At 42.4% G+C, this 13,544-nt stretch overlaps 2 protein-coding genes across 2 annotated transcripts in view; both read right to left on the reverse strand.

Moving 5' to 3' along the window:
* Nucleotides 1-13,544, reverse strand: part of LOC137293419 (ubiquitin carboxyl-terminal hydrolase 34-like) — a 299,421-nt gene that overhangs the window by 103,492 nt on the left and 182,385 nt on the right. The window lies entirely within an intron of this gene.
* LOC137293870 (uncharacterized) lies at nt 2,756-13,411 on the reverse strand. The gene is made up of 11 exons (XM_067824645.1): nt 12,993-13,411; nt 10,596-10,803; nt 9,555-9,658; nt 9,200-9,402; nt 8,570-8,741; nt 7,901-8,063; nt 7,220-7,317; nt 6,536-6,680; nt 5,848-5,930; nt 4,911-5,076; nt 2,756-3,692 (listed from the first exon to the last, which is right to left on the reverse strand). Exons 1-11 carry the CDS (start codon nt 13,245-13,247, stop codon nt 3,577-3,579), a joined length of 1,713 nt encoding a protein of 570 aa, XP_067680746.1. The 5' UTR covers nt 13,248-13,411; the 3' UTR covers nt 2,756-3,576.

The following is a 13,544-nucleotide window of genomic DNA, read 5'->3' on the forward strand; positions in this document are numbered from 1 at the left end:
GTAAAAAGATATTTAATTGAAAACTATTAAGGAATTGGTGGTGAGGGGCCATGAATAAATTTTGTATTTCTGTCTTTTATGGATAAGGGTGAGGGACTTCCATAAATGTATAAAATGGATCCAGTTGTGAGTGAAATATGATGCAGAACTAAGACCAATCCCAGCCTATTCTGTAATAAATGACCAGACATAACCTTACTTCATGTTTCATGGATACAGAAAATCCAAGTGCCTACTCTATCACTTCAGTATCAGGCTTCTGAAACAGCAGCTGTCATCGTCAGTATTTTTCTTGGTTTTTCTTGGTTTTTGCATCGCGTATGCATTTTAAGATTTTACGAAGCATTGATTGCAAGTTTCATCCCATGACAAAGAACCTTTCAAGATACTTCATAACAGGTTGAGGCCATGACACAGTTCGGATTATCTCCCCTTGATTTGATGTATCGACATTACCCATATTCATTGGTAGGTATTTTCTGTATAAATTGATGGTACATCTATAACAGTTATTAATCTGTGAAATGATTTCTGAAAGTGGGTACCCCTTCGAATCCAAACTCGAATGTGGCTGTGCCAGAGAACCCTTGACATTTTCCAGGTTCAGAATCATGAATGTCAATTGGTGTGACTTGCAGAAACAGGTTTCACAACATCAGTACTTCACTTTGTTGATCCATAGATGGAGGAGTGAGGTAGGTTTAAGGAGGGGGACACTTGAAATGGTCTTCAATCAGTGTACCCATTTGGAGAATTGAACTGGCTTTAAGCCTGACAAGTGAATGTTTTAATCATTATGCTATACTGGTGCCCCTCAAAGGAGGTATGTAGTGCATGCGTCTTTATTCTGAAGGTTAATTCAGGTACTGAAGATGAAGGTTTTATGATACTTCATTGAAATAAATATGTTAGTCAGATTGTTTAAGCAGTCATTTAGTGAAATGACACGAAATGACTAAGGGGGTCAGCTCTTTCTCGTCAATTTGTATAACAGCAATCAGTATACTTCAGTCATTTCAGGCAATTTCACTTAATGACTTAATCTACAAAAGCTGATCACAATTTCGATATCACTTATTGCCAGTAACGGTTAAAATTATTGTGGCAGCGACTGTTGCACTTCAGGTTGGCTTTGAAGCATTTACACCTGTTTGACACTTGCTGTGTCCCATGTCATCGCTTCCCAATTGCGCAGATCGATGCTCATGTTGTTGATGACTGGATTGTCAGGTCCAGCCTCGATTATTTACAGACCGCCGCCACATAGATGGAATATTGCTGAGTGGCGTAAAACGAAACTCACTCACTTGCTGTGTCCAGGGCAACCACGCCTCACAAACCCCTGACCACCACATGAAGTGAAAATTCATGAAATGACTGAAATATATGGATTGTTATTACACGAACGTGAAACAGCTGACCCTCATTTCACCAAATGACTGGAATTTGTAGTCATTTCTGCAGATGACTGATTTCGCAATCTGACTATAATCTACAATAACAGTGGTTACTCCAGGTCCCTTGGTCTTATCACGTGACGGTATGTAAAGAATGTGATTGTGGAGATCAGAAGGTAAAGTGTGTTGGATATGTGTTTTCGTTTTCATGTTACCCTGGAGTGGTAACGACTCACAAACATTTAAATAGGTTTATGGTAGTGGGATAAATTAGATCGCCCCGTGGACCCTTGGCCTGCTGCTCAAAGCGATTGTATGGCACCGACAGGCTATGAGGTATGGATACCATGTCGTCTTAACGCTAAGATAGCGTTGTGGAGCGGGAAGCAGTAGGTCATTTTCGCCCAATGACTGCTAACAGTCGTGTTTCTATGTTCGGGTACATGGTCATGAGACGCTGCAGTACAAAATCTTAAGGGTGCTTTGGTGATGCGTAGTGGTTGAAACGTTCTCCTCGAAGGCACTGATTCGATTCCCCACATGGGTGCAATGTGTGAAGCCTGCCGTGGGTGTCGTCTGGTGTCGGGTGTGGGTGTCGGGTGCCATGGTTTGAATATTACTAAATGCGACGTGAAACCTAATTCACTCTATCACGGACGCTAAGATCCTTGCATTGATGAAATCACGTTGTGAATCCTCTGGTAACTGGATGAGTGATAAAACTGTATATGACGTTTGGACCCAGCCGCTAGTCAGTTTCATGTCACACCGGTGAAATGACTAAAGATGTACTGGCATACCCGCCTTGGAAAGGCAGTACTGTGCTATGTTATATCCTGGAAGTGATCGAATCTCCACCCCCATGAAAACAGCAGAATCAAAGGGCAACGATTTTTGCGCAATGGCACACAGTTTGGTCTCTCTGTGGAACTAGACTTAAAGTTCTCCCAGCTCTTACCAGGTATTGACTGTAGAATGGAGGTTTGGCGCTTCGACGCTAGGCAGCGTCATAACAAAAGACGTTGAACGTTTACAAGATAAACTAGGTCCGACCCCGGATGATTATGCTCAGTAAGTTCACTGATTTGGAACGGATCGTGAATCCCCATGTTGTCTCTCTTTACTTCAAGCATGGCGCACTGAGGCTTTCTTTACATGGAGGCCCCACACAGGAGATCCGTGCTTACTTACGTTAAGGCATCATCTGTTCCACACGCAAGGGATAAAAAATTCAAGCGTCTCACATTAACTAGCCCAATGAACATAGCACATCCGGAAGGTAATGTACGCTGTGTTAGTTATACCTAAATGGTTTAAGAAGAATTTTGATTACCAATCTCATGAAAATAAGAACAGACTGTGAACAATCGGTTTAGCATTTCTGAAACCCAAATGAACTTTCGTGAACACAAAGCCATCAATTACACAATCAAACATGTATGTGTCATTCTAGCATTCTGAAACTAATCTGAATTAATAAACGAAACCGAGAAATAACTTACAATATACAGTCAAGCAAAAATGGCTAGCCAGTATTGACGCCAACGTAAATGTTTTTCCTCACAGTGGTCGCTGGTCCGTTATGCAGCCAACAAGCTGACATCTTCTAACATTTGGGAAGTAGCTTTAGTTCTGGGAAGGTAGGTAGATACCACTTACAAGTGGTGCATTGTCAGTGCTGAGATTCCTCTGTCTCACATTATAAAATACATGCTGAGGAATATAATGGATCGTCATTCTTTATAGCAACAATTTTACGTCGATATATACCTGTGCGTGAGATGTGCCGCACCAAAGATAATGATCTGACGAAATGACATTTTGCAGCTGGGTCGTAAGATCTCCGTTCATCGATGAAACCAGCTGCAGACACCTTCACAAGCCTCTACGAACGAGATCGGGGTACTGATGCTTATGTTGGTGATCACTGGATTGTCAGGTCCAGGTTTAGTTACTTTCATACCGCCGCCATATAGCTGGAATATTGCGAAGTGCGGCGTAAAACAAAACTCACTTCTCAAAGCTCATCTGGAGATGAACAATTGCCCGTCAAGCATACCGAACGCGTCCACGTATATACGAGCGGACGTGGGTTGCATCATACTTCAGTGGATTCAGTTTGGAATTAATACGTCTTTACTGTGTTTGTGCGGATATTTGCCCAAACTAGTATGGTCATTTAGAGATGCGCTTTCTTCTTCAAGACCCGGCGATTGATCTGCCCACTTGGAGATCGTGGAATCTGATCGACGAACTCTACCCCTCCTCGGAGATGCTTGTGTGTGTCTAAGTTGGCTGAAATAAGAACTCCGTGAACAAAGTATTCCATAATATTAACAATTCTCTCTCTCTCTCACACACACACACACACACACACACACACACCACACACCACACACCACACACACACACACACACATATATTTGTCATGAAAGTTTGTTAAATCACCACTGAAACGCCCGTGAAAATGAAGTGTGCATCCCCATTTTCTCAAGAGAGTGCACCTCCTTTCGCAAAAGCTGCATCCATCCCTGGTGTGCCTTTCACTTGTCCTCCATCCATTTATCCCACTTAGCATGCATTTTGTCCACTTACAACATATATAATTATATTGGGCGCAATTCACTAATGTATCTACTGCTATGAACGCCGATTTCTTGTGATACATTCACAACTTGGATAGACTGCTGCCTGTTCTCAAGACTAGTCTGCCAAAGCAAAAGCGTCAATACTATGTCGTCTTATACAGAACCATCCATTTATTTGGTCCTGTCCTATATATCTAATAACACCAAAAACAATCTAGATTTCAAAAAAACGTCAGTCTAGCCTGCTCTCTTCCAAGTTAAATAACGTTCCATTTTTCAGAAGACTTCCTCGATATCTCCAGGGAATACGTTCCGATAAATCTCCACTATACCGTGGATGCATGTACGGTCCGAAAATTTTACTACCTCTCTTGGCTGCCTTTTTTTAACCAATCAGGTGTCTACGCTGTGAAGTTTCGCGTGCCAATCACAACTCACTTTCACTTTCTAAACTATCGAATAGCTCAAACTGGCAACACATGTCATGCAGAGTAACTCTGAAAGATGAAGGAGGAGTTCTTGCACATATTTCTTTTAGAGTTTTGGACCTGACCATTTGTCTGTATGATTTCCCAAAATCTTATTCGCACTGCAAACAAACCTTCGCGGCTCCGAACGCTCTCTTTGTTGACACTGCCAAGCTCGGTTGTAACGGCGGCTTAGCTCATTGGCTACTCTGGGAATGCGGAAGGGCAGCAAAGGGAGATAATAAAAGTATCTGGCCGAACCATAGATGCAACTAGGGTATACTATAGTGGAGATTTATCGGAACGTATACCCTGAAGATATCGAGGATGTTCAGAAGAGAGAGGCATATTGATATAGACTTCATAGATAAATTTTCTCAAAATCAAAATATTCTTACCCGATATCTGACAATAGTCATTAGTATAGGCAATACCTGTAAATACTTCGTCCACTTACCTGCAACAAATTCTTGTAGGTCGGTTTGGCTCACTGAGCTCCCGTTGCTCTTGACAACGAGCGCTTTAGGCACTTCCCCTGACTGCGTATCGGGAACGCCAATGACGGCACTGTCCTCTACATCAGAGTGAGTCTCCAGCACGTCCTCCACCTCATTTGGAGAAACCTGCACAATAAACACATCCAAGAGATTCCACGTTAAGAGTAACTATTCAATGCAGCTCTGCAGATGCGCATGTTAAGAAATGCAAGAATCGTATTAAAGAAGGAATTAAGCTGTATGTCACAGTCATGATTCTTACAACTATTACCTCCAGTTCCTCACTTTTACTTTGTGGGAGATGGGCTACTCATTGTTCAGTTTTGATTATCAAGGTGCACAGTGTTGATATTTTCTTTGTGATCCAATCGCCTACAATCGCCTGATTTGAACAAATTTACCATTCCAACAGCGTTTCCGGTGTCAAGGTCGTTCTGCATGCATCCGTCTCTTCAGACGTCACATAGGATGTTTGATTTTGTATATGACAAAATGATTTCATGATCTATGATAGTAGACCCACTGATTCGTTCACTCCTCATTAAGGTATCGTATTTCTCAATAACAGTAACTCTTTAATTTCATTATACTCTGAGATATGACTCATTTAGGGGCCTCCCTACTATTTCACCTTCCATTCCCCTGACGAGAAGAGACAGTACTGCATGGAAATAGCCTAGAGGTAGTCTTCAGCAACGCCTGCTTGTCGTAAGGGGCGATTAACAGGATGTGGTGGGCAGGCTCGATGTCTTGTTTATGTATGTCATTGTGTCCCACTTACCTAAATCAGTCACTTCCATGTCTCGCCCAGACTCGATTTTTTACAAACTTCTGATCCCTCCCCTTAGGATATTGCTGAAGATGGCTTTACACAACAAAGAATCAATATATTATTACCGAGTGGCCCTGACTCATGATGACGTCTGCCAGTCTACCTTCTACCACAATCCGGCCATCCACTGAGGCTCGAGCTAGGTCACCTTGGTTTGTAGAAACAAAAACATATTGTTTGAATGAGCCCATATTGGTCTACATTATAGGCAGTATAGCTAGTTGTTGGGAACCGAACGCGTCAGGTGAAGGATTTGTTTTTAGAACAAACTCGTCTATTATCAAATCTTCTATTCTGCTGAGTACATTTAAAAGACCCACCAGTGTGAGTAACAACAGGGAAATATTTGTTTTCTCGGCTCTATTTCCATTTAAAATAGTAGCAACTTGCAAATGTGTTAGGAAAATTGATGTCAAATCGTTTTAGAAATCTGACAGCTTATTGGATCAGGAACCACGGGGCTCTTTATGGTGAAGAAGTATCATATCGGTGTAAACGATCACATTGTACTCAATGAAACTCCTCAACAGGACGCATACAACTAGACGACAAGACGATGGAGACGATATGATCACTTAATCTAGATGACTCAACAATTAATTTTCTTTTCCTCATGCAAGAACCGGAAATCTTCAAGCTTTCTATATAGAGCTGGTAAACAGGTAGATTCTTCGTGTTTCCATGGAAACTACTTCAATACCTCTCTGGAGAAGAGTACTCCGAGCATGAAAAGGACAGCACGGAATACATTACCTGTGTGAAACCACCCATCTTTGTCCACAACATCATGTGTGGCGTTTCTGTTTCCATGGTAACCTTTCATAACTTGAGGTCCTTTAATGCAGAGTTCTCCACGATCCCCAGTGGGTAGAATGTCGCCGGTGTAGGGGTCAGTAATCTGAGAGAATTTTATGTGATCAGTTTAATGTCATCAGCTGTGTGAATCGAGTTCCAACTTCAGGCACTGTTAGTGGTATCTACCTTTGATTTTAAAAATAATTTGATACAAGGCTGTGTTCTGCGAAGCAAAGAACGTAAACAATATTGGCAAATCACTTTTAAGTATTCCACTGATATTTTTCCATGACCGACTGTGAGTGAATAAGGGTTCATTATTCGACATTATCACTACAGGGAACGTAATATTGACATCCAGTATGCCCGTATTTGTTTGTTGTTTTGATCATCGGTTTTACAAAACAACACATTAAATACATCTAGTTATATAGACATTCACACTGAGCCTGAATCAAATAGAGCCCATGAAGAAGTACCCCGTGTTAGAATTGGTCTCCAGTAACCCATGCGTGTCGTGATCACTGGATTGTCTAGTACAGACTCTATTAGTTACAGACTCTAACTGGGGAAGACCCCTCAATGCACTAGAATACATTCGAGATAAAACATGGTCTCTGTGATTCCAAGTGCTGCTCCCACCTTGCCCAGTGTATTGGGAAGCAACACCCCAGCTGTTGTGGGGTCCCCGGGTTCTGTGTCGACATGTGTCAGTCCGGTTGTCTCTGTCATGCCGTATCCTGTGGTATAAAGCTAGATGTTTAAAGGGGTTTCTCGAATTTAATTGGTCATTCAGTCTCAAATACCAAATGTATGTCTCTCGTTGGAGTCATGCCAGCGCCTCCACAGCAGATAATGTAGAACTAAATTATTTCTTTCAATTGATACATAGTTTCATTTACGAAATTGCAAATTCAACACTGCGAAACGCGCAAGAAATACCTAAAATACTACAGCCATTAAACCTGTCTTTCAGTAAGCAAGTTCGATACCATGAAATCGGTCATGACAATCCGGGAACAAATATGCCAACTAAATTTATACACGCCAGGCAAGTCTAGAATGTGTGTCACATCAACCTTTCCGCTGTTATGGTCTGAAAACAGAGAAAGTCTCTTGGTTCCGTTTATTATATTTTATTAAGATATTTTATTAAGTGTTTTCCCTCAAAATGTTTATTTCAGAGACAAGGTACTAGTGTGGATACAATGCTATGGCCACAAACTGCACCTGGGGACCTAAAATGATTACGATGGTATTTGTCAGTGGTATGAATGGTACGTTTAGTCCCCACTGTGAATATGAATAGAATGTATTTTGTACCTTGGTACACCCGTATTCCAAATCTCTCCGTGAACGCTGTTGCTACCGTCCTCTTGAGCGGGGCTGCCCCGCAATATACAGACTCCAAACACGAGAGGTCGTAGCCACGGTCGGCAGTCGTAAACTGTTTCAGTGTAGATGGGACTGTGTACAACCTGGTGATCTGTTCAATGAGGATCGTAATAGGGTTTACTCTCGCAGTATCCATATATTACAGCCACCTGTACATCATAGTGTCAGTAGTCGGTACTTTAAACGAAGACCCATGGTGTAGGAATGTATGCCTGATTGAGGTTAACTGGAAATCGAACCCGGGTCTTCGGCGGTCGCTTTAACCACAAGGCGGAGGTTAAGAAGAGGAAATTTGACTTTCACTATTTTTCAAAGATTAGGATGGTTCTGATACATCGCGGTGGTCTGTAGACTTTCATCTAGACACTGAAACAGGCATACACGGTGCAGCAAGTCTAGAATATGTGGCAAGGCGGCTGGATTGTACCCGCCAATGTGTGAAATGTAAGCAATAGCTCAGACTAAAGCTACGGGAATACTGTTCAACAGAAGGGAAAGCTGGCTAATGGAAAATAGATCATACGCAGTTAGTTCGGTTGGCATCGTACAATGAAAATACATCATGATGATGGGAAGGATTGTGTCACTTGTACGTACCCCATACGTGTCAACAGCCTGCAGACAGTGTTGGGGGTTAGGATGTCGTAGACCAACAACCATCCCTCCATCCTGGAGAACGCCAAGATGAGCCATCACAAGGCTGTAGACGTGGTGAGAAGGCGTGGCACACAACACCTTCTCCAGACCCGTCCGGACCGGAACGGGAACCCTGAAACCGAGGGCTCTTTACGTCCGAGACGTATCACACACTTCAACTTATCCGTTTGAGCGTTTTGTTGATTGTACCTTAAATCGCACCAAACAGGAAAGAAAGAGATCTTTCTTTCATGATCGGTATCAAGATACAAGGGTTCTATCTACTATGTAAGACTAGACGGTGCAATATGATATGTAGAGCCAACAGTTTTCTGGTTGTACATGATGACTGGGTTGATGTGAAGAATGGTAGCAATGTCTAAGTGAACTTTTGAGAGTTCAAAGTCTTGCTTCAGATCAACACAGCAGTTGACAATTTTTGGACATTGTTAGCACCTTCCATTGAGATACCACAATTGCAAACTTTACTCTGTGCATGTATTGAACTACAAGAACGTCTTAACTTCATGTGTAGTATCTTTGTCTTTCTTCTATAAAAGACCAAGTGTTTTTCTCCTGCTATACACCTACCTTATTTGATGAAGAGCAGACACTATGTTGCTGTGAGTGAGCATGGCCGATTTAGGCGGCCCCGTGGTGCCGCCGGTGTAGAAGAGTCCCATCACGTCGTTGTCGGAGTCGATGACGATGTCATCACGGAACATCCGACCGTCATCTTCCAGGAGGGTGGAGAATGACGTCACACCGTCAGCATCACCCAACACGAAGAGATCCTAGCGGACGCATTATCCAACATTCGGTATATACGCATACGTGTACCCGTTTTCATACAAGACTAGGTGATCCAACATTTAATATAGCTTTTCCGCTACCATTCGACATGTGTTATAGTCGTTTCCGAAGTAAATGGAAAGTTTGTATTTACCTTGATGTCACGTGTATGAGAAAAGTTCTTGACGACCGACACGAGAGGCTGGCTGCAGACCACACACTGGGCGCCACAGTCTTGGAGCTGACGGGAAATCTCCTCTGTCAAGCACAATACGAATTACCTAACAAGGTCCAACAACCCACTCTTTGAAAAATTACTTACGACCACATTGAAGATTTAATTTTGTGCTGCTGCTGCTGCTGCTGGGGAAGTGTGTGTGTGTGTGGGGGGGGGGGGGGGGGGGGGGGGGGGGATGAAGTCGTGATATTAACATCACTAAGTCAAATTAGAGCGCATTAACTGTTAACATCCACATCCTAGCGCCATCAGGCCATTTCAAACAATATCAAGTGGCGAATATCAAGAGTTTTCTAACATCAAGATAAGATTTTTCATTCGGATACGACACATCTCTGTGAAAAGGGCTGACAACCGATCCATAGATGGTAGCGTCATAGGACCTTACTAATTAGCCAATCTAGAGGCTTCTTTACAAGTGTGCAAAATATTCAAGCCAGCAATATTTCATTCTGCTGCTCAAAAGTGTTCCGAATGTAAACAATGAAAACCACACCTTTCATGGCTGCGGATGTACGTTTCATTTGTTGACAGCAATGTTTTGAACTCTTGGTGGTGAATAAATGAACGAAGGCAAAAGGCACAGCATATCTTTCTTTCCATGACAAAGTCGACCCGTGAAGGTCCCGGGACAGAATAGACCTTCAGCAACCCATGTTTGCCCTAAAATGCGACTATGCTTGTCGTAAGAGGCGACTAACGGGATCGGGTGGTCAGGCTTCGCTGTCATCGGTTCCCAATTGCCAATTCCCGATGCTCATGTTGTTGGTCACTGGATTGTCTGGTCCAGGCTTGATTATTTACTGACCGCCGCAATATGGTTGGAATATTGCTGAGTGCGGCGTAAAATTAAACTGACTCACTGGCTCACTTGACAAAGTCTGATCAAGTATCACCTGACACCACGTTCTATTGGTGAGTGTTAAAGGAGTGGGATTCTGAAGTTACGTTGTATACCTGGAGTGGACGTTGGGTCGATCATCGCCACTGTTGCTCCAATTGCTGATACGCCGAGCACCAATGATGATATGTGGACGTTGCTGGGTGTGACGACTGCGATGACGTCGCCTTTAACGTATCCCCTTTTCGTGAGGCTGCTAGCAACTGCAACGACGGCATCGGACAGCTGGGAGAAGGTGAAAGTCTCTTTCGTATCGTAGTCGACCTTGAAACAACACAGATTGAATATATTAAACATTCCACAAAGGGGGACAACTCAAAGAGGACGATGGACCACATTTTCTTGGGGATTATACAAAGTTGTAACAAGGGCCATAGTGCAAACTATGTGAAAATATAACGATGAGGTCACGCTTTAACAGCTGGAATGTCAAACAGTCAAGTATATAGGCCTTGGACCTTTGTGTAAAGTGACTGAGTGAGTGAGTTTAGTTTCAAGCCGCACTCAGCAATATTCCAGTGTGGCGGAGGTCTGTAAATAATCAAGTTTGGACCAGACAGTCCAGTGATGAACGGCATGAGCATCGACCTGCGCAACTGGGAACCGATAACATGGTGCCAACCAAGTCAGCGAGCCTTACTACCCGATCCCGTAAGTCGCCTCTTACGACAACCCTATTAAGGCCTTATTCTATCCCGGACCTTCACGGGTCACACTATTGTATTGGCAGACTTATATGGATATCTTTCCATATATGCATAATACAAATATTTCGCTAAATTAACAATAATGTTTGAGTTCGGCGATGGCATCAAAATGTCAAATCATGTATACTCATGTCAAGACAACTACCTTAGTACTTGCACATGTAAGTGTATGCTGAACTCATAAACAGAATGTGGATATATGTTTCGATGCAAAATAATGACAGTGTTTACATTTAAAACATTCTAGCTCAAGGTATACGAAAGTGACGCCCAGGCACAGTTTCCAGATCATGAAAACAAATGAAAACGAGAAAATGCATTTTTTTTAATTTGCTCTGTAATGCATTTCCAACAGTTTTGACAAACGTTCCTGAATCATACATATCTAATGATGCATCTGTCCATGAGATGTAAGGATATACGCATTACATCCTTATACTGAAAAAAGTGCGTCATGGTCAGGTGATGGAAATAGGTGATGTTATGGCTTTGAAGAACGAATTTCAACAAATCAGAATTGATTTCTTTGATAAACATATGTCTAACATTGAGGTGCGTTTCCCCAGTATGTCAGCTGACATGCTTCCCGCCAGTGTGAAAAATAGCCACTGGCCTGCAAGCACGTGGCAAGTGAAAATCCAGTAGGGCCAGTAAATCTCCACGGTTTTTGGCCCGACTAGATAATACATTTCTATGCTTAAAAATATAAAATCTCTCTCACTTGTTAAGTTATAATACATGCAAGTTTATGGGCTTATAAAAACGTTCATAATCGTAGCAGCCTAACGACGAAAAACGTGTTTTCATTCAAATTCGGGCTAGTGAATTATTTTGTGGGCAAGTAACTTTCAGTCATGGCTAGCACGCGGGCTAGCAAGATTTGGAAAGTGTTTCGCAGTTTACTTCCTTCCCAGTTGCTGTTTCTGGTTGCAGAACATTGCCTTTCTTGACGGAAAAGAAGAAGAAGAAGATACAGTCAGCTATGGGAATTCTGTAACACGAACATCAAGTCACCAAAACGGGAGAAGATAAAGAAAATAAGAATGGGGTCAAATTTCCTGCTCTGATAATACAAGACGCTGTTGATGAGTGGAAGTTGACCAAGGGGCTGACCTGTGATCAGAAATGTCCTAGAGAGTCTCTTGGGATAGTGTGGACAATGTCATGCATCAATCAAGTCAGCGCCCTAGCACCTCATGCTGTTACAAAAAAAACTGTCTTCCCGATGACCTTTTCTAACCCAGATCTTTACGGGTTTACTATGCGTATTGAGTTCAGTGACATTCATGCTGACATATACACACTGAGTAGGATTAAAGTTCAATTAAAGAAAATAAAGACCAAATACACCAGATGCCCTGAAATCTGACGAAATTCTCACTGAAAACGGCGTCAGTTTCAAATAAATATCCTGTACACTGAATTGTCAAAACATACCAATACTATTAGGAAAGCACTTATTTTTAAGTCAAGTGCTGCTGTGCTTTACTGCTCTTGAACGATAATTTTTCGACAACAAATATCATTCAAGCGAAAGGTATGTTAGTATAAATACTACTAAATCTTGTCGCGGGCCACTTGCGGGCATTGTTGTCCAATTGCGTACAACGAACAAATTTGAGTTCGATATAACTGTTTTATAAAACCGTAATTTACTGATATAAAATCCTTGCGGGTAGTTTGAATCTTTAGAATCACACTAACTGTGACATAACGCATTTAGTTTAAAAATTTACTTGTACGTACCAAGGCATCCAGGTCCCCCAGCGAGTAGAAACAGTGAAGCAAATATTCAGTCAACGGAGTCGCCACGATGTCCTCATCTTGGAAAGGGCTCTGTAGGATGGCAGAAGCGAAGGAACGTCCTCCCCCGTGATGTCTGACTTTAGCAGGATTCTGCAGCAGAAATCTTCTCGGCAAACCACTCCCTGCAAGTGTGTTAATCGTCAGTGATTGTCCATGATACACACGGCTGAAGATCCTCGTTAGCCCGCGCCTCATTTCGCAGCCTCTACACTGTCGAGAAGACTTCACGGGCGGGTAGGGACTAAGGGTGTATGAGGCTGTCTCTGTTCTTAAACCAACACAGTTGATAGCGTGTGGATCTTTGGAGATAACTTAGACAGGAAACCATGGTGACGGGTCTGTATCTACTCCTCAACTCTGAGACCGAGTTAAAATTAGCGTTATCGCCACTATCTCTAGGGGAAGCAGGCGACTTTTAGTTTGGTAAAGAATAAGACGGGTTTTCCTCGTTTTAATGTTATCTGTACCACAGGTCAGATTTTAAGTGTCCGA

The sequence above is a fragment of the Haliotis asinina genome, chromosome 8 (assembly GCF_037392515.1).
Source record: "Haliotis asinina isolate JCU_RB_2024 chromosome 8, JCU_Hal_asi_v2, whole genome shotgun sequence".
Classification (NCBI taxonomy): domain Eukaryota; kingdom Metazoa; phylum Mollusca; class Gastropoda; order Lepetellida; family Haliotidae; genus Haliotis; species Haliotis asinina.